Below are 22,007 nucleotides of genomic sequence, written 5' to 3'. Positions count from 1 at the left end.
GAAGGCTTTAAAAGCCAAGTATGGAATTAATTTCACAAAAGACGCTTACAAATGTAGACCATATTCACTAAGAGGAGTTAATTTGTAAACCATTATATTCTAAGGACTGAAATCAATTAGAATTGTTTTCTACAGTTGAAAAGTCCCTTGACTGGTCCAGTTTTAGAAATAGAATATCTAAGCAGGATACTGCATTTAAAATCTTGCTACAGGTTGGGTGCAGTAGCTCAAAGTTGAAATCCCAGCTCTTTCAGAGGCCAAGGCGGGAGGATTGCTTGATACCAGGAATTTCAGGTCAGCCTGGGCAACACAGCCAGATCCCATCTCTACAAAATAATTTTCAAAATTAGCTGGGGGTAGTGGTGCACACTTATAGTCCTAGGGACTCAGAAAGCTGAGGTGGGAGGATTGCTTGAGCCCAGGAGTTTGAGGCTGCAATGAGCTATGATCATGCCACCTGCACTCCAGCCTGGGCAAAAAGGCAAAACCACATCTCTAAAAAAAAAAATAAAAAAATGAATAAATAAAAAATAAAATCCTGCTACAAGTGTCACTTGGTTTGTTTAATTAAAAATAAATACAATAATTATTTACATTATTAAATAATACAAATACTTTCCTTCCTCATACTGCTTCAGAATTTAAAAAATTACTTGCCAATTTTTCTCTTTTTCTTATTAAATTGTAACAGTTATAGCTTATAAAAAAATCTTATCATTTCAGACTTTGGTAAAATGTTCGATTACACTGTTAAAAAAAAAAAAATCTCAATTCTCTTCCAAAACGTCTTTCCACTCATCCATCTGCCAATTTACTACTAAAGGATACATCTGTTTATGTTCAAGTAAACGAAGGAAAGAAAGAGTAATATGCATCAACATATCCAAATACAAAATAACTATATTACAAACTTAAGAAAATTTAGACCTAATTTATAAAAATATTTTAGTAATTGTGACTTTAGGAAAATTTTGACAAAATGGCTACTAAATAAAAGCAAACACTTCTGGTACCAGATACTAAACTCTACTTTGATAATACAATGACTTTTTGATGGGAAACTACAGTTTCTCCAAAAGAAAAATAAAAGTATCCTTTTTTATTTTTTTGAGATGGAGTTTCGTTCTTGTCGCCTAGGCTAGAGAGCAATAGCTCCGTCTTGGCTCACTGCAACCTCTGCCTCCGGGTTCAAGAAATTCTCTTGCCTCAGTCTCCCAAGTAGCTGGGATTACAAGTGCCCGCCACAACACTTGGCTAGTTTTTTTGTATTTTTAGTAGAGGTAGGGTTTCATCATGTTGGCCAGGCTGGTCTCGAACTCCTGGCCTCAAATGATCCACCTGCCTTGGCCTCCCAAAGTGCTGGGATTACAGGCATGAGCCGCCATGCCTGACCAGAAAAATATGAGTATTCTTATTATCCCAATGTATTTGATTCTGACTTTGAAGAGGAAGAACCTGGATCAAGAAAGATACTGAATTACCCAAACACTTCGATTTCTGAAATTTTTTGTTTTGTTTTTTGTTTTTGAGACAGGGGCTCACTCTTTTGCCCAGACTGAAGTACAGTGGGTGGCACAACCCCAGTCCACCACAGCCTCAACCTCCGGGACTCAAGCGATCCTTCCACCTCAGCCTCTCGAGCAGCTGGGACCACAGATACATGCCACCATCTCCAACTAATTTTTGTATTTTTTGTAGAGATGGAGTTTCGCCACGTTGCCCAGGCTGGTCTTAAACTCCTGAGCTCAAGTGATCAGCCTGCTTTGGCCCCCTAAAGTGTTAGGATTACAAGGTGTGACCACCATGCCTGGCCAATTTCTGAGTTTTTGATAGTGGCAGCAAAGGTTACCGGACCTATCCAAAAAAATTGATCCAACTGTATTAGCTTCCAGAATTTAGATAATGATTTAGATACTGAAGATTTCCCCCCAATTTTTGATTCCCATATCATCTGAACAATATCACTATAACTATCAAATTAGTATAAAAGTTAAGTTTTTGACGTCTAGGAGATCTTATATTATCATAACTGTTCTCTCTCTCTCTTTGTTGTTGCTTCGTTTTGTTTTGAGACAGAATCTTGCTCTGTTGCCCAGGGTGGAGTGCAGTAGCACAATCTTGGCTCACTCCACCCCCCAGGTTCAAGCAATTCTCCTACCTTAGTCTCCTGAGTAGCTAGGATTACAGGTGCACGCCTGGCTAATTTTTGTATTTTTAGTAGAGACAGAGTTTCACCATGTTGGCCAGGCTGGTCTCGAACTCCTGACCTCAGGTGATCCACCCGACTCGGCCTCCCAAAGTGCTGGGATTACAGGCATGAGCCACTGCACCCAGCCATCACTGTTCTTTAAGACAGCAATTTAGCATACCAAAACAATTTAGTAATATTACTGTAGCCTAAGTGATCTCAGAAGAAAATTTGACCTACTTCTCACGAATGGTAAAACTTTGCACCTACAGATTAAGGCTGGCCTTGGGAAAACTAAGGGCAAAGGTCTAAACAAGCATATTTCAACACTTTTAGTTTTTTTTTTTTAATCTTTGAATCCCACATTTCAATGTTTACTGAAACCTTAAAATCATGAAGTTCTCCTGTATATAAAAAACAAAATTAAAGGAAAAGTCTGAAAATGCCTTTCATACCCTAATAATTTTTGAATACTGTACTTTGGTTATTCAGTAAATACTGTGCTTATTGGTCCCCAGTCTCTAGAATAGTCCATTCCCTAATATACCTCTGCTGAAGGTCAAGTAGGGAGCAATAAAATGGCTAAATAGAAGAAATGGAGCAAGATGGCGGCGGAGAGGAGGAAGGAAATAAAGGAGGATGAAGAGAGAAAAAAGGAAGGGAAGATGGGAAAAGAAAGGAGATAGGGAATGGAAGAGGACAGACTACATATTTCCAACTATAAGTAATGCAAAATTTCTAGTGAATCACTATTTAAAAAGAGGTCATCTTTGATTATTCCAACAATATAATAATTGGTAGGGCAGTTATTTTGTTTTTCCCTTGCAAAGGGGAAAAAAGCCTGTGCTAATATGGTAATAACGTTAGCAAATCATGAATACATTGAAGGAGTATCTCCATTTGGGAACAAAGGAACAATCAACCAACACATGGAGGGGCCTGACAGAGATATTTCAATTTCATATAAAGAATACTTTTCTAATAAGTAAGGGTGTATAGAACTATACTTGGTTGCTTCGTTAGTGGTATATTACCCATGACTGAGTTTATTTAATATGAATGAATTACTATTTGCCAGAAATGGTTTAGATGATCATTCAGATGACTAAGTCATATGAGCCTGAATGGAATGTTGTATTTTATATACATAAAATACATACACACACACACACACACACACACACACATACACTCTCTCTCTCTCTCTCTCTCTCATTCTAATATTCCAACCTCAGGATATGGTGAAAAGAATATTCTTTCTAATTCAAGTATTGCAACAAATTAGCTACAAGGCATTGAGCAAGCTATCTGCCTTTTCTGATTCTAATTATAAAAAGTAGAGGCTAGACTAAATAATCTCAAACTTTTATTCCACATGCCTCATGATTTCAACTGCATGTTTAACAAAAGTAAATTTAAAAACAACACAGGAAAACTGATATAAGGAATAAGCATTTATCAAACATTAAAAGGAATTATAAAGTCAAAATTCCAAATTCACATTGGAATTCAGATTTTACCAGTGTTAAAACAGCCAATTAGTATAGTGCTTCCCTTGGAATTACACTGACCTGTTGTCACCAGTGATGCATGCAGCACAAGTTCCTGTGGGCTGCTCATTCTGCTCATAGTAATGAGCATCTACATGGGCTTCAGCAGCTTTTCTCTTCAGGATTTCCCCAAATTTATCTATCCCAATGCATCCAAAAAATGTTGCTGCTTTGTGTGGCTGTTGAATCATCCACTGTAAAACAGGAACATAAATAATTTAATGGGTCAAAAAAATGGTAAACATAGTTCAGTATTCTGCCACGGATAGTGATGTGAAAAAAATGCTTTGTGAGAAACTGTGGCTGTTATGAATGGAATTTCAATTCTGTGCTATCACGATAAAAAAAAAAAAAAAACTTGATATAACAACCATGTAATATCTTATACTGCATTGGGGAGAGAAATTAAGTACATAGAGTGGTTAAGGACTCAGCAGCTAAAATCATACAGACCTTAAGACAAATGCTGGCCTGATATAGGAAAATAATAGTGGGTCCCAATATAAGAAGTCTAGCATTGTCATAAAAAGAGCAGAATCCATCTTGATTGCAGACTGTCTGGGTTCAAATATTACTTCTGCCACTTACTAACTGCATGAGTTAGAGCATGTTAGAGCATATCACTTAACATTTCTCACTTCACTCATGTTTAAAGTGGAGATATAATTACAAATACATCTCATAAGGTCGTTGAGGATTAATTGAAATGATGTAAATTAATGTACATGCATTGCTGAGCAGGTACCCAGCACATAGTAAACAACATATATTAGCTGTGGCTGTTACTATGATTGTCATACTTATTGTAGTAATTCATACATAAATTAAGCTAAAACATGCTCGTATCTAAAAAATTCTTCTAAAAATTCAGAAATAGTGTTATAGTTCTAATTACAAATATCTCATTTTTTCATTAAAGTAATTATTATAAATTTTAATGACAATGGACTTCTTGTAAGATGCATACATTTCACAGATTTGAACATTTTACCTTTCATAATTAGCTCAAATCCCTGAGGGTTCTAATATTCTTTAGTGATTCCATAGCTAACACCTATTTGGTTTTGAACACTTAGAGGTAGCAAAATAACCTACAAATAATCTATATACAAAGTCAAAAGACATCAAGATAAAGTTTTATAAAATCTGTTCTTGAATATTTGGAATAGAAAAGAAATACATGCATATTTGAGAGGTAAAAGGATGAGGAGAGGAAAAAAGTAACAAAGATAAAACTGTAGGAATGAGATATAGTAACAGCTTGATGATCAGCAATCCCAATTCTAGAGACTCATCCACAATATAAAACAACACATATATAAGTATTGAGATGTTATTTGTAATGCAAAATGTTGGAAACAAACTAGAAGTCCACCCGTAGAAGATCAGTCGATTAAACTATGGTATATCCATGTAACGGAATACCACACAGCCATTCAAAAACCCCAACAAAACAATGGAAAACAAGGAAAAGCTCTATGGAACACTCCATCTATATAATTTCCAGGATATTTTGTTAACTTTAAAAAAAAGTCAAGTCTCAAAGGTATAAAAGCTTTGTTTAAAAAAGAATAAAACTTGATATATATTATTTTCAAATATAGGGGGATAGCTTCAGGACATTGGATTTAGCAATGATTTCATAAATATCACACAAAAGCACAGACAACAAAAACAAAAACAGATAAATGTGATTATATCAAGCTTAACTTCTGCATGGCAAAGGAGACAACCAACAGAGTGAAAAGACAACTTATTTCCAAACCATATATCCAATGAAAGGTTAATATCCAGAATATATAACAAACTTCTAAATGAACAATAAAAATACAAATAACATGATCTTAAAATGGGCAAAGGATTTGAATAGACATTTCTCCAAAAATGATATACAAATGGCCAATAAGCACAAGAAAAAATGTTCAACATCAGTAATCATCAGGGAAATCAAAACCAAAATGAGATATCACTTCATACTGATCAGGACGGTCACTACCGAAAACACAGAAAACAAAAAATGCTGGCAAAATATGGAGAAGTGAATGAACCCTTGTGTAGCGTTGGTGGAAATGTAACATGGTGCAGCCACTACGAACACAGTATGGAGCTTCCTAAAAGAAATATTAAAAATTAAATTAACAAACAATCAAGCAACCTCAATTCTGGGTATACAGTCAAAAGAATTCAAAGCAGGATCTCAAAGAGATATTTGCATGTCCATGTTCACTGCAGCAATATTCATAAATGCCAAGAGGTACAAGCAATCCACACGTCCATCAACAATTAAAGGATAAAGAGACAAAAGAAGGAAATCCCGTCACATGCTACAACATACATGAACATCAAGGACTTGCTGAGTTAAATAAGATCTGTCACAAAAAAGACACATATTGTATGATTCCATTCATAGGAAGTAGCTGAAGTAGTCAAAATCATAGAAACGTAAGTAGAAAGTTGGTTACCAAGGACTTGAGGGAGGGAAGTCGGAGAATTAGAGTTTAGCGGGTACAGAGTTTCAGTGTTGCAAGATGAAAAAGTTCTAGAAGTCAACTATGTAACAACATACATATACTAATTGGTACATTTAAAAATGGTTAAGATGGTAAAGTTAATGTTATGGTTTTTATTACATAAAAGAGAATGTATGTGTATGTATATACGTGTGTGTGTGTGTGTGTATATATATTTTCTTGCCTCGAACTCCTGAATTCAACAGATCCTACCAGCTCAGTCTTCTGAGTAGTCGGGACTACAGGTGAAAGCCACCTCACTCAGCCATATATATTCTTTTAGTAGAGATACTATACTATATACATACATTAGAATGTATATATAATTTTGTGTTTGCTAATTTTATAAAAAGAAACACAGAAAGAATAAACTAGAAATGAAAAATGATTTTCTATGAGAGTGACTGGGAAAGGAGTAGAGGAATAGGAACAGAAGAGTTCTCTGAATATAGCATTACATTCAAATTTGACTTCTGAAACATGAAAATTTTGCATTTTCAAATAATAAAATTTAATTTGAATTTCAAATTCCATTAGAAGAAAAACAAATTATGAAGTTGAATATAACAATGAAAAATCAAAGAAGGTATCAAATTGTAACATAAATACATAGAAAAAATAATGTAAATAATTTTTCAGTATGCTCTTATGACAATACAGTCTTGATGGAATATATTATAAGGAACAAAAACAACAAATAAACTTTATTTAGTAGGTTTATTATTGGTTATGTTATTGGTTAAACTATTTTGTGTGTACTGTAGGATAGAGCAAATGAATATAAAGTTGATGCTGTTGGGAACTAGGTTTGCTGAACAGGATAAGGAAAATACAAATATGAAATGGGGAAAGGGAAGAAGGTTCTATGCAAGAAACCTGAGGGATGCTATCTTAACCATTATCAATTAGCATTATCAATAAAGCCATAAACCTTATGATGTGATGCAATGGGAAATACACAGTGTCACTTACGTACTATTATTGCCTAAAATAATGAGAATAAGTCCACAAGGTGGCACATATTGCATTCAACTGGGTTGGACTCTTAAAGAAAATGCCTTGACCAAAAAGATGAGAGGAAAGTATATTAAAGAAATAGTACTAATACATGTAATGTGTGATTCTTATTGGATCCTGGACTGAGAATAAAATTAAACAGCTATCAAGGACACTATCAGAATAACTGCTACATCTGGAATCTTGATCATACATCAGAAAACAGTACCAATGCTTAATTTTTTGAATAAGGAATAAATACTTCAAAATGATTCTGAGGAAAATACACACACATATATTTATTTAAAGAGAGAACACAAATGTGTTGAAATGTTAACAATTGGTGGATCAATGTGAAGGGTACAGAAAAGTTCATTTTACTATTCTGTAAGTTAGAAAATGTTCAAAATTAAAAGGTGGGACAAACATACTGTAGCTAAATCATTCCTTTAAAGAATAACAATAATTTAAACTTAATTTATTCCATTTTGGATATTATCACTCCATTTATCAAAATGAGTAAATAACATGAAGTACTTAATATTATAAAATGTCTCAGTATAAATGCCTAACTTAAAATACTTTATTCTACAATTAGTGAAAGTATAAATTTAACAGAGAATTTCTAGGTGTTATTAAACTTAGTGAAAGTATAAATTTAGAAAATTTCTGTGTTATTCTATAATTTACTTTTATTTATCTATAAGGTATGATTAAATGATCAATCATGTCTATAATATATAGCAAAATAAATAAAACCAGAGCCAATAGCAACTTTTACTACGATTACTTAAATAATTTGTCATCAAAATAATAGCAAACTTTGTTCAGTGAAAAGAAAGTCATTATTATATAATTTAGCCTAGTTATAATCAGAGAGTCTACATGTTCAAACTACAGTCTGAAATAAGGGCTATATCTTTTTTATTTATTTATTTATTTATATTATACTTTAAGTTCTAGGGTACATGTGGATAACGTGCAGGTTTGTTACATATGTATACCTGTGCCATGTTGGCGTGCTGCAACTCACGGTCAGGCTTAAACCTGATTTACTAACTACTCCATAATCAGGATTTAAATGAATTGAAATATTTCCATTACAAATAAATATTATTTGAACCTGCGAGGCAAAAATTCATAAATAGTAGAAATATTCAGCAGCTTTGCTATCCTTTTAGTATCGAATATTTCAACATGGGAAACTGCCTGACATTCTATTTCTGGTATTCAGATATTGACAAAATGTGAGAACTTTGCTTTTGATCACTGATTTCCACTCAAAAGTCATTCTAAAACCAGAGTTTAACCAGCCTAAAAATACATGTTTTTAACAGCCATTAAAAAAAAAAAGAAGCCATGTTAACTGCTTCAAAGCATTTAATAATCTGAGTAAAGATGTTATAACTGAGAATGAAATAGATTTTTAAAAATCACTTTAGGAAAATTTAATAAGTAATTTGCAAAGATTTCTGTTAAAATTTTAGTACATCTGTAAACATCTAAAACACAATGTTTCACCAACATGTAACTAATCTATTTCTTACCATTTTGATACTCAATCAACACACATTTAATGCATGTCTGCCAGGGAATAAAAAGATAAAAATGATGATATTCCTAATACAAAGTCACAACTACTAGATTTTGATTCTCCAGGATGGAGATTCAACCTTGTTTATAACCTTTGATTATGTTCCTTCTTTTAGCTAAAATAAACTGCCCACCTTCCCTTGGTTCATAAATGTACAGTACACGTTAAAAACTTTAACTTCTGCTCTGGTCATAAGTGATTAGCAGGGTCTAGAATTACTATTGCACTCTAAACTAGAAAACCAAAAGGAAACACCTACAGAATTTTCAGACATTGAATAACAGGCATGGTAGGACTATGATCTCTGATAGGAAAGAAACAAGGTGTGCCCTGACATCATGCAGGCTCTCTGCCAGGAGGTAAGTTCCACACCATGGAGAGGGAGAAAGAAGGCAAACAGAGCCTGGCATTCTCACTAAAATGAGGGGACAGAGATAAGTATTCAAGGAGAGCCAGAAGACTAGAAATTGTAAAAAAGATTTTCAGAGAAGAATGAGTTGAAATCTACAGAGTAACCCTTGAGGCTATGGCTGGATACCAACCTGTGTATGTTTAAGGAATATATGTAAAATCATAAGGAATCCACATGAATGCTCTAGAATTAAAAGTAAGTTAATCAAGGTCTCAGACCTTAAAATGAATATACAAAAATCTAATGTAGTTCTATAAATTTTCAAAGAAGAGTTGAAAATTAAAATTAAGAAAACAATATTTATAATACCACCAAAATTGAAATATGTAGAAACACATCTAACCAAATATGTGCAAGACATATACGCAGAATACTACGAAAGATTGCTGAGGAAAAAAAAAATTTATATAAACAAAGAGCTATATTACATACATAGGTTTGAAAACTCAATATTCTTAAGACATTAATTCTCCCCAAATTGATTCATAAGTTCAATGAAATCCCAACCAAACTCTCAATGGATTTTTGAGGATATCAAAAAGTTGATTCTATAATCAATATTAAAGTCAAAGGAACTAGAATAGCTAAAGACTAGGAGGTATGTGGGTGTGAGAAAAACTAACACTGCTAAACGTCAACTTCTTCAAATATAAAATGTGGGTAACATAACCTATGATCTTTTAAGGATGTAGTAAGAATTAGAAATTTACAAACAAGGCCGGTAGCAGTGGCTCACACCTGTAATCCCAACACTTTGGGAGGCCGAGGCAGGCAGATCACCTGAGGTCAGGAGTTCAAGATCAGCCTGACTAAAATGGAGAAACTCCGTCTCTAAAAATACAAAAAATTAGCCAAGCGTGGTGGCGCATGCCTGTAATCCCAGCTACTCAGAAAGCTGAGGTAAGAAGAATCACTCGAACCTGGGAGGCAGAGGTTGCGGTGAGCCGAGATTGCGCCATTGCACTTCAGCCTGGGCAATAAGAGTGAAACTCCCTTCAAAAAATAAAAATAAAAAAAAAGAAAGAAAGAAAACTAAATAAATAAAAAATAAATAAAAAGAAATTGACTAATAACCCATGCATTGTAGTACAGTATGGGGTTTCTATTATTATATTTGCATCACTTTTATACAAAGACGGAAAGGGCTCTCATTATACTTTAAGTAATTATACCTAACTGGAGGAATAGGAAAACCACAGCCATTATTGGTAACTTCAAATAAATACTTCAATTAGTTTAACTTAAACAGCAATAGTAAAAAAGCATATTACTAGAAAATACCATGAGAGAGATTAATTGCAGTGGAGGGGAGGGGATGAGGAAAGGCCCAAAGACAGGTAGCAGCATCAACTGGTCTTTGAAGGACAAGTATGATCTTCCAAAATGGTTACAAACTAGAAAGAAAAAAGAGTTGTACAGCATACAGTACATGCCTCCTTTCCTATGTTAGAAATTTTATCATGGTGCCCCTAGGATGACAGAAAATCCACTTATTAAATAATTAGTTTCGGCCAAAAGTGTTTATTTCCTAACAATTTTGTACCTGTTAGGCACTGCAAAATTCTTAAACCTTGGAATCAGACTGGTAACCATCACCCTCATTTGTTTCACACTGATTTGGGGGCAGTATTTGCTTTTTATCACAGAAATCGTCAAAGATCCAGTTTTGCAGAGTATAATGCCACCAAAAGGAATGTAGTAATCTAATGTTAAAACTGAAATACCAAGCTGGGTGCAGTGGCTCACACCTGTAATCCCAGCACTTTGGAAGGCCAAGGTGGGTGGATCATGAGGTCAGGAGTTCAAGACCAGCCTGACCAACATGGTGAAACCCCATCTCTACTAAAAATACGATAATTACCTGGGCATGGTGGCATGCACCTGTAATCCCAGCTACTCAGGAGGCTGAAGCAGGAGAATTGCTTGAACTCGGAGGCGGAGGTTGCAGTGAGCCAGGATCATGCCACTGCACTCCAGCCTGGGTGACACAGCGAGACTCTATCTCAAACAAAACAAAACAAAACAAAAACTGAAATATCTAGAGCTAGTGGTTCATGCTGTGTCTGATAGATGTCACTGTGTTTACCTTGAAATTCTGAAATACCCTGAAGACTCTCTGTGTGTTTGCTACAGCACCCTAAGGGGACTTAGTGCCCAGATTGGGAAACAAGAATATAGTATTAACAAAAACAATGAAAAATAGAAATAAAAGACTATTAGGAGTATAGTGACAGAGCAACTATATGGGAGGGAAGAGACAATTGGGAAAGGTAGATGTAGGTCAGATCATTAAATACCACTTCAAGAAATTTAGGCAACATTCTGAGGGTAGAAAGCAACACATGAAGGTTTTCGAGCAAAGAGTATGATGAGAAGAGATGATGGTTCATTAAGGTAAGGAACCAGAAGGAAAAAATTTACAATTGAATTTAAATAAGGCCTAAATAAATGACATATTAAACTTCATAACAAGAGTCTTTAACAACATATGGAAAGATTTCTATTAATATTAACTTTACCTTCAGGGCAGATTTCCCTTTTATTACCTAAATGCAATATTTAGGACAATATAACTGACAATGATGCCCAAGAGGCAGTCACTTCTGAGATAATGCCATATGCTTTAATTCAATTCATAATAGAATGATGAAGAATGACACCTAGATACTAAAAGAGTTGCAAGAAAAGACAAAGACATGAAATTTTATACAGAAAACTCAATGAGGCATCTCAGAAAAACTGTAAAGCACAACTAAAAGAAATTAAACGTCAAAACTGAGAAATAGTAACAAGCAGACTGCAAAGGATGATGAGGAAATCAAAACTGAAATAGATTGATTAGGAAAATAGCAAATATCACATAACTTACAGGATAAATTCTCAGATGATTACAATACCACCAAGTGAGACAGGGTAAAACACAAGATTTTCATAAATATTAATAATTCATTCTCACTGAATAACTAGTATGTTATGCTTCTTTCCTTAAAAAAACTGCTCCATTGCCCCTGCTGGCAAGTATCCTATGAATAAAAATCAATTTCTAATAATCCTATTCTTTCCCCTAAATAGTTCTATTGTTATTTTTGTTAGTAAATATCTGTTAACATTCTCAGAACAGATTTGGGGAATATTAGGCCTAGCAGAAAAAAATAAACGTTAGACTCAGATATATAAGTTCATCCAGCCATGTGCTGGTAAACAAGCTACTCTTTCAGAGATTATGTTTCTTGTGGAATTATTGTGAGGACTGAATAGGATAATGTAAGCAAAGTGTTCAAGGCACTGCCTATTGCAGAATACAGATGACGATGACAACAGTGCCCTGATACTATGATAAAATGAAGAATTTTTAGTGTATATTCATTCAATTCATTCCACCAATATTTGTTGCTCACCTATTATTTGTTGGACATTATTGTAATAAATAATGGATAAAGAAGTCTTCTCTATCTCTTTTGTAGGCTTCTTTCCTTCTTCCCATCCCTTAGCATTTCTCAGGCCTGGATTCCCAGGTTACCTACAATTCTTACCCTATATACTTTCTCTGGATATGATCTAATCTACTCTCATGGTTTCAATTGTCATCTATATGCTGAGACCCCCTCATTTTTAGCTTATACTTGTCTTCATATGACTGATCTGAATATCCAAATACCTACTCAACCCTATTTTGCCTATTGACACATTTTTACTCCTGCCTCTATTAACACCACTTTAGTACAGGCCACCATCTACTCTCAATTAGACTACTATAAAAGTCTATTTTAAAAAAATTTATTGAGATATATTCATATAACCATACAATTTGCCACTTTAAAATGTACAATTCAGTTGTTTCCTGTTTATTCACATAGCTGTGCAACCATCAGCAGTAACTCCAGAACATTTTCATTATCTCAAAAAGAAACCTCTACCCAATGGATATCATTTCCCATTCTGTCACTTCATCCTCCCAACCATGCAACCATTTGCAAAAGCTTCTTAAATCATCTCCCTGCTTTTAGTTCTGTTTTTCTCCAATCCACTGCATTTTGAGTGCTCTTCGTAAGATGTCCTTCAATCGTTACCTAAGTATCTTAAGCAAGGTTCAACATAAACAACTTTATGATTGAACCACTAACTTCCTCTCCAAGTTCATCCTAAGCATTAACACTCTTGAATGCAATGTTCCAGTACACTGAATACTTCATTCTGTTTCTGTTTGTTCTTTCTAGCTTCCTACTTAGGTTTCAGGTTTCACTTACCTAGACAAGGTTGTCCTAAACTCTGTTCTGTATGCCCATTGTCATTTATTTTTTATTTTTTTGAGACAGAGTCTTGCTCTGTCACCCAGGCTGGAGAGCAGTGGTGCGATCTCGACTCACCGCAAACCTCTGCCTTCCAGGTTCAAGCAATTCTCCTACCCCAGCCTCCCGAGTAGCTGGGATTACAGGCACACGCCACCATGCCCAGCTAATATTTGCATTTTTAATAGAGATGGGGTTCCACCACGTTGGCCAGGCTGGTCTCGAACTCCTGACCTCAAGTGATCCATTCGCCTTGGCCTCCCAAAGTGCTGGGATTACAGGTGTGAACAACTGTGCCCAGTCTATATGCCTGTGTTTTATGTTGCCTCAACAAACTGTATCATTCCTATCATAGAATTAATTCCACTTAAAGGTAATTTGCTGTTCAAGACTGTTTTCTTGGCTTCTTTAAAAGAGTTGTAGGGTGTGTTTCCAAATCTAGAAGAGTGTCTGCTACATTCTATGCAATTAAATAATTGTCAAATAAGTGAACAGGAAAGCCAGGATTCTATCTTCTTAAAACTTACAATTTAAGGGTACATAAAGCTTACATACAAGATATGTTACTATTTATTACAAGAGATTATATATATAATAGGAATTACTGCAGCACATGCAAGTAGCACCTAACTTAGTCTTTGCAGAGTGGCCAAAGAAGACTTCCTAAGATAAATATGAGAAACTTTATCCAAGCTGACACTTAACTACAACGGAGATCTGGACACACTACCCCAAAATATGGCACTTGATATACTGAAAATTTTAAGCTGAAGGAATTTGAGAACAGCAGGTGCAGGAAGGACTTTCTGATTTCCTCTGAAGCAAATCATAAGACCATGCATGTGAGAGGATGTTTACTATATGCAGAAAAAAAAAACATCCTTATCTCAGAAGATGGAAGGACATGAGATGAATCTAAGCAAACAGGTCTTGCTAAGGTCCCCTCAGTTTACTACTCTTAGTTCATATCCCTTTCTCTCCTATTGCCTTTCCCTTCCACTCTTCATAAAACCTAATATAAAAATGCCCAGGTTTAACTGTTTCTTCAAGTCTTCATTTCCCTCCATGTTACATAAAACTTAGAATATAAATTAGTGTATTTAATTTTTGTTAATTTGTCTTTTGTTACAAGGGTCTTACAGCAGAGAACTTAGAAGGAAAATATTTTTCCTCCCTCACAACTACAAATAGGAATTAGGGGATATATGAGGCTTATGTGGGATAGCTAATTTTCAGAGGAAGAATAATGGCAGAGAGGCCGAGAAAGAGAGAAAGAAAGAAAGAGAGAGAGAGAGACTGACTATTGGAATTAGAAAAGTAAAAGTTCAGTATTCCAAAACATCTTAGAACCAAAATGCATATAATCTCTTACTCAAATCTGTATTCTAAAGATACAGTATTTCCAAAAGTACAGAAGAAAAGTATGCTGAATATACTCTATCTGGAGGTATCATTAACAATATAACCAGTAATAAAGGTTAAAGGTTCAGCATAGAATCTGGCATAAGGTTGGCAGAGAGTAAATTTTATTTATTATTATTACTGTTGTAATTATTGTAGCAGTATCACTAACACTGTTATTGTTACTTCTATGTCAAACTGTTAGATATCTAGAACACTAAGAAGGAGTATGAATCTTATTTTCTAAGCTTTGTTAGTCTGCTTGAAGTCCAAGGGCCCCTATCATTGCAGGGTATATGCGGCGGGGTGGGCGGGGGGGAATCCAATGAACATCCTGAAATTTTAAGGAAACTTTGATGTGTTTTTCAAGAGAGGATTCACAGATTTCATTAGATGACTAAGAGGGTCTAGGCCACTACACCAAGGGGAGGTGAGGGAAGAGTGTAGGCAGAACCCAGATATAGCCAGTGAGGGAGCCTTTTTCTTTTCAAGAAAAAGAGCAAAAAGATTATAGAACTGCATCAAATTAAACAAGAAACTCATTTAATCCAAAGCTATTTACCAAAATTTTAAAATCCTATTATCTTATAATTTTAAAAAAATTATATTACTGAAACTTTCACTCAATTTCTTAAGACTAACAAAAATGAGGTACAAAATAGCATGGACTTATTCCAAAGGTCTCCAAAACTAGGGATAAAAAAAATAACACAGCACCTGGTATGGTGTTACAATAGGTGTCAAATTTTTATTCAATGTGACTTTCATCAAAACAAAAGAATAGGCTGTACATAAAATAAGAAAGAAAAATCACCAAGGAAGTTTATTGTGGTAACTTAAAACCAGGACAGAACGGTGAGAAAGGGCCAGGTGCGGTGGCTCACACCTGCAATCCCAGCATTTTGGGAGGCTGAGGCAGGCAGATGGCTTGAGCTCAGAAGTTCAAGACCAGCCTGGGCAACGTGGTAAAACCACATCTCTAGAAAAAATAAAACATTAGCCAGGCATGGTGGTGTGTACCTGTAGTTCCAGCTACTCAGGAGGCTGAGGTGAGAGGATTGCTTGAGCCTAGGAGGTAGAGGTTGCAGTGAGCTGAGATTGCATCACTTGCACTCCAACCTGGGTGACAGAGTGAGACTGTGTCTCAAAAAAAAAAAAAAAAAAAAAAAAAAGAGAGAGAGAGAAAAAAAAGAAAAAGAAAAAGAAAGGTGAGGAAACGAAGAAACCTTTAGAGAAACAGTGATCTTTAGACATAAGAATCTTTAGACATAAGTGATCTTTAGACATAAGAATGTCACTCAAATGCATCTGCCCAGAAATTCTACAAAATCCACAGAGAAGCATGCCAACTAGTAACCAAAGAATAAGAAAAGAATTGAGAAAATCCTTCTCCTTTACTATTTCTAGTACACACTTTATAAAAAGCAAAATCCCTTAAGGCAGTAAACATCTGCCCATCAACACTTATCAGCAGCAACATCAAAAACATAAGGCAAAGGTCAAGTCAAAGTTTATTGACGATGATGAACTATGACAGCCTCTATTAAATTACCCCTTCCTTCAAGGTGTGTGTGATCAAAGCAGCAAAGATATTTTCACTCAGTCACATAACAAGCCATTTGTTGAGATTGAAACATCTGGTCAATATCTCCTAACACTGCAATTTCATGCACAGTTAGCATTAGGGCACATTTCTTCTACTCTTCTTCCAGGGTCCATAAGGGTGGCACATATGGCTGATCATTTCATTCAAAAAGGATTCAATTCAAGGCATTACACACAATCGTCTGTGCTTTATGGTGTTTTAAGTCTACCTGCCATAGTATTCCATCATCATTGCTGACTGCTGTTCTCTTCCACTATAAAAGCCTGCAAATATGACAGAGCACTTAAAGCTTAACAGCTTTCCTCTACCAGAGTTAGCAAGCATTTAAGGCAAAGGAATCTATAAAGCGGCAGGTCGTTTTCTATTGTCAAGAACTCCCATTACATGAAACTATTTACCATTTTATTTACCATTTAGCAAAAATCTAGTACAGATTAGAAAAGTAATTTTTAATGTCAAATCAAATACTTAACTTTCTGCTTGACAGATCTATCAAAGTATACTCTTTTGGCTATAATTTTAAGTTATAATAAACAATTTGAAAACAATATCATAAAACATTTAAAAATTTAATATTAACATATATTAACAGATTTTTTTTTAACTTGACAAAGAACGATTCTATACCAGAGAAAATCAGAATGTTACAATTTTATCAGTCCCATACACTGAAAATTTTCCACTTGAAATTCATGCATTTGTTGTCATGGTAACAGAGCCCTTTCTTAAACACTTACAGTAGTAAACTTGAACTCACACCATATATTTCTCTTTTTCCCTTTCTTCCTTTAGTATGATACCTTCAAAAGAAAAACAGGGTGAGGGTGTGGGACAACTTTAAAGCTATTGCTTCATATTTCCTTTGACACGTATCCCTGACAGGTAGTATGACTATCTGAGTATAATTATTTTCTGAAATTTAAGATTTTGCCTAGAAGCTAATAGCTAAACGAAGAATTTTTTTTTTTTTTTTTTTTTTTTTGAGACAGAGTCTCACTCTGTCACCTAGGCTGGAGTGCGGTCGCGCTATCTCGGCTCACTGCAACCTTTGCCTCCTGGGTTCAAGCGATTCTCCTGCCTCAGCCTCCCGAGTAGCTGGGACTACAGGCACGTGTCACCACGCCTGGCTAATTTTTTGCATTTTTAGTAGAGACAGGGTTTCACCATGTTAACCAGGATGGTCTCAATCTCCTGACCTTGTGATCCACCCGTCTCAGCCTCCCAAAGTGCTGGGGTTACAGGTGTGAGCCACCGCTCCCGCAGAAGAACTATTCTTTTTGTGATAAAGAAACACAACCACCTTACAATAAGGAACATGCAATGACTGATTAAGGAAAGCGAGTATCAAAATAACAAGGTTAAATTAAAATCTAAATTAGGTACAACGTCCAGGACTGCTACTTCAGCATATAATATAAATATTTTGTTTGTTCATTTGTTCATTAATTGAGTCAGTCAATCCAATCTAATGATATTTATAAAGATAGTTCTAAGGGTCAGGTACCATCCTGTTACTTAACCACAAACTTGAACAAGTCAGACTGGTCCTTATTTTCATGGAGATTCCACACAAAATAAAATGCAAAGCAAAGCAAACAAAAACATTACACAGAAATAAAATGTATAATTGTAAGAAATGCTATGAAGAAAAAAATGTTTGAGAAAGACAATGAGTGGGAGTGGGGCAAAGAAGTAACCAATTATTTTTTTAGAGATGGAATCTCACTCTGTCACTCAGACTGGAGTGCAGTGGTACAATCATAGCTCACTGTAACCTTGAACTCCTGGGCTCAAGTGATCCTCCCTGCCTCAGCCTCCTGTGTAGCTAGGACTACATGTGCAAGCCATCACACTCAACTAATTCTTCAATTTTTCAGAGATCAGGTCTCGCTATGTTGCCAAGGCTGGTCTCTATCTCCTGGCCTCAAGTGATCCTCCTGCCTCAGCCTCCCAAGTAGCTGGGATTAAAGGCACTCAGCTAAAATCTATTTTAAATAGACAAAAGGACATTTAAACTGAGACATGAAATATGCAAACGAGCTGACTGGGTAAAGAGTGACCTTAGGGTTAGGGGAAGTTTCCAGAGGGAGGAGCAATGCAAACCATCTGAGGCAGGAAAAACTTTGGCATATTAAAACAATTTAACACCAGTATGGCTAGAGCTCAGGGAGATGAAAATCGTTAGCAAAATATGCAGTTTCTAGATTGTGCGGGCCTTGTTGGTTATATTAAGAAGGATAAATTTTATTCAGTATACCACTGAAGAATTTTAATCAAGAAGGTGAAATTATCAAACATAAAGTAAGATCACTTTTGCTACTGTGTATAACTGGATTGGAGAGGCAACAAGACCAGTTAGAATAGTGTTATTCACATACCACATCCAGTCCATTTGAAAAGCCTGTCCTCAAACTATTTCCAGATTTCAACCACTTTTCATTAACTCCACTGCTACCACCCATCCAAGTTACCATAACTGCTTGCCTAGACTTTTGCAATGATTTCCTAACCTCTCTGCTTCCATCCTTGACTCCATGCACATAGAGCTGTCCTTTTTAAATGCAAGCCGGAGTATGTCATTCCTTTGTTCAAAACCCTACAATGCTTCCAACAGCACTCACTAAAAAGCAAAAATCTTTACAATAGTCTATGAGGCCCTACAGGTTCAAGCCACTTCCCTTTACCTTTTATTGCCTAACTTCATTGTCTACTATTCTCCATTACTCTGCTCCAACCACTGTGAACTCTCTACAGGATTTTAAACAATTTTTAAAATTTTTATTTTATTTTAGAGATGGGATCTTGCTATGTTGTCCAGGCTACATTTGAACTCCTGGGCTCAAGCAATCCTTCCATCTTAGCCTCCTGAGCAGCTAGGACTACAGAAGCACACCACCGCACCCAGTCCCTACTGGATTTTGAAACACACCAAACATGCTCTCCTTTAGCAAATGCCAACCCCTTTACTGAACTGGATTTCCCCCAGAAAGCCATATGGATCCTCACTCATCTTGAAAGTCTTTACCCAAATCTCACCTTCTCAATAAAACTATTTAACATTGTAAAGTGTTCCTTCTGTTCCAACATTCCCTATGTCACAAACACTCTTCTAATGCATCCCGGAATCTGGCATCATAAGTATTGGATAAACTGTATCTTAAAAGATCAATGGAAAGAAATTATAGTATTATTTCAATAGATACCAAAAATTTATTCTGGTGATATTCAAAACATACCACTAAAACAACATAATTATACAAGAAGAAAATTATACTAAAATAAATATTAGCTATTTGTGTTATTGTAGGATACATATTATCACTGCTATTTTTAAACTGTTATGGCCTATATAATTACATCCTAAAATTAAATAAAGGCCTAAAATATGAAAAAAGGCAAAGCACAATATCACAATCTGCAAAAGATATGGAAAAATTAAAAAATAAACATCTGCTTTCTTTTTTTGAAGCAGAATCTCACTCGAGTGCATTGGCATGGTCATAGCTCACTGTAACCTCAAACTCCTGGGCTCAAGGGATCCTCCCACCTCAGTCTCTCATAGTGCTGAGATTACAGGTGTGAGCCCCTGCTCCCAGCCCAAATATGTAGTTTCTGATTATTATGGGAAGTGATTCAATCTTCATTATAAACCTATGAGGTAGATACATGATCTCCATTTCATAGATTGAAAAAAAACAAAAACAAAAACTGAGGCACAGAAAGACTAAATAACCATCCTGGGGTTTGATTTGAGACACTTCAACCCCAAAGCTCAAGTGTGACTATTCTATACTAGTCACTGAAGAGGATCAGTAAAAAAATTATTAGAAACAGTTGTGAGATAAAGTAAACTCCTAAGTGCCCCAACCTACTGAATAGACGTCTATGGGCTAAGGAGGTCCCAGAAAAACTTTAAAAATGAAGTTTCCTGGCCTTGATGAGATAGGAGGTTCGTCACGTCTTCCTCTTCCTCACTACCTGTCATTAGACTTTTTTTTCCTACGAGTTAAACAAAAACCAGCCCTGGAAAAGAAAGAATGGAAAATTCTTCCACTGACCAACTGCCTGATGTTGTGGCCAGATTTCCCTCCCTTTTCATGGTTTCGACATGACTGCTGACCAACTTACAAAGCAATCCTTCCTGATAAGTGACAATTGACCATGGACTGGTCAGTTTACAGAGAATGTGCACCAAGCACCTTTGAGTCCTAAGTCTCACCTTTGATGTATAGAGTCTGATTTTACTGCATTTTTAATGTTAAGTCTCCATTCCAAAGCGAACATGGGACACACGTAACATGTTATGTTTGCTCATCATGCATACATGTGACCCCTTTCATGAATATTCATAGCTCCTCCTATAACCTGTTAAACATGTATGCAGCTAACCCAGTTAGTATAAAACTCCTCTCTCACCCATCCTCTTTGAAATGCCTACTTTTGATCTAATCCAGAGGCTGCGCTTCCCAGCCTACAGGTTGTAACCCTTCTCAGAAATAAAGTTCTCTTTTCCAGATTTACAGATCTCATTATTTTTAAGTTGACGCAGTAAGGAGAGTTTGGTCAGATGTCCAGTTACTAAAACATATGCTTTAAAAATCTTCTCAGATACCAACAATAACATATTAGAAAAACAGTAAGGAAAATGTTCTATATACAATAGCAGAAAGAAAACCAAACAAACAAAAAACCTACACCTGAACATAGTGATTAATCTCAGCATCATTAAAAGCGGAACAACCAGATGTGATGGCTCACAGATGAGATAAAATGGAAATGATGGAGCATCACTTTAAGAAGATTCTTGCCTAAAGAAATGAAACCTGAGTTTAACCAAATCTCTAGCTCTAACTCTCAGCAAATACTAAATATGAAGCAACTAACCAAATTCAGAAAGTGAGATATTCTCCTGGGCAAACTTGGTTTCTCTTTTTAAAAAAAGGTAAATGACAGGGAAGAAGAAAGAAAGAAGAAAGAAGAAGAAAAAGAAAGAAAAGAAAGCGAAAACGCGGCGGCGGCGGCAGCGGCAGCGGCGGCGGCGGCGCGGCGGCGAAAAAGGATCGCGCGATAAAAAGCACTAATCCATTTCAGAAATCCATCAGATATTCGATCAATGAGGATCATCGCTTTCATAAAACTATTAAATGAGTAAATCAGATCAGTGGATAAAATCCTGAACAAGTGGATTTCGAGATGGTCGACAATCGGTGGATCATCCGGGTATCCGGACTGTTCCGGGCGTTCTTTCATCGTCATCGATCTTGGATAACAGGAACATGGAGTTCATTATACCTATTATTCTTTCTCTGTGTATGTTTGAAATTTTTGATAATAAAAAGCTATGAAATAAAAAATTAAAATGAAAATCTTGATATATGATAAAAAAACAAAAATTTACCCTAAAAATGTTATTTCTTCCCAAAGAACCTACAAAGTCCAGTGTGATATTTTGAAAATATCA

General features: G+C 35.5%; 1 protein-coding gene across 6 annotated transcripts in view; it reads right to left on the bottom strand.

Moving 5' to 3' along the window:
* ADK (adenosine kinase) overlaps window positions 1-22,007 on the bottom strand; it is a 566,335-nt gene that overhangs the window by 322,098 nt on the left and 222,230 nt on the right. For all 6 annotated transcript variants that reach the window (XM_017962928.3, XM_021944000.2, XM_017962924.3 and 3 more), the window contains one exon: window positions 3,760-3,932. In XM_017962928.3, coding sequence (XP_017818417.1) covers window positions 3,760-3,932 — 173 coding nt within the window. The remainder of the gene's footprint in view (window positions 1-3,759; window positions 3,933-22,007) is intronic.

This window comes from Papio anubis, chromosome 11 (assembly GCF_008728515.1).
Source record: "Papio anubis isolate 15944 chromosome 11, Panubis1.0, whole genome shotgun sequence".
Taxonomy (NCBI): domain Eukaryota; kingdom Metazoa; phylum Chordata; class Mammalia; order Primates; family Cercopithecidae; genus Papio; species Papio anubis.
This window is presented reverse-complemented; position numbering and strand designations above follow the sequence as displayed.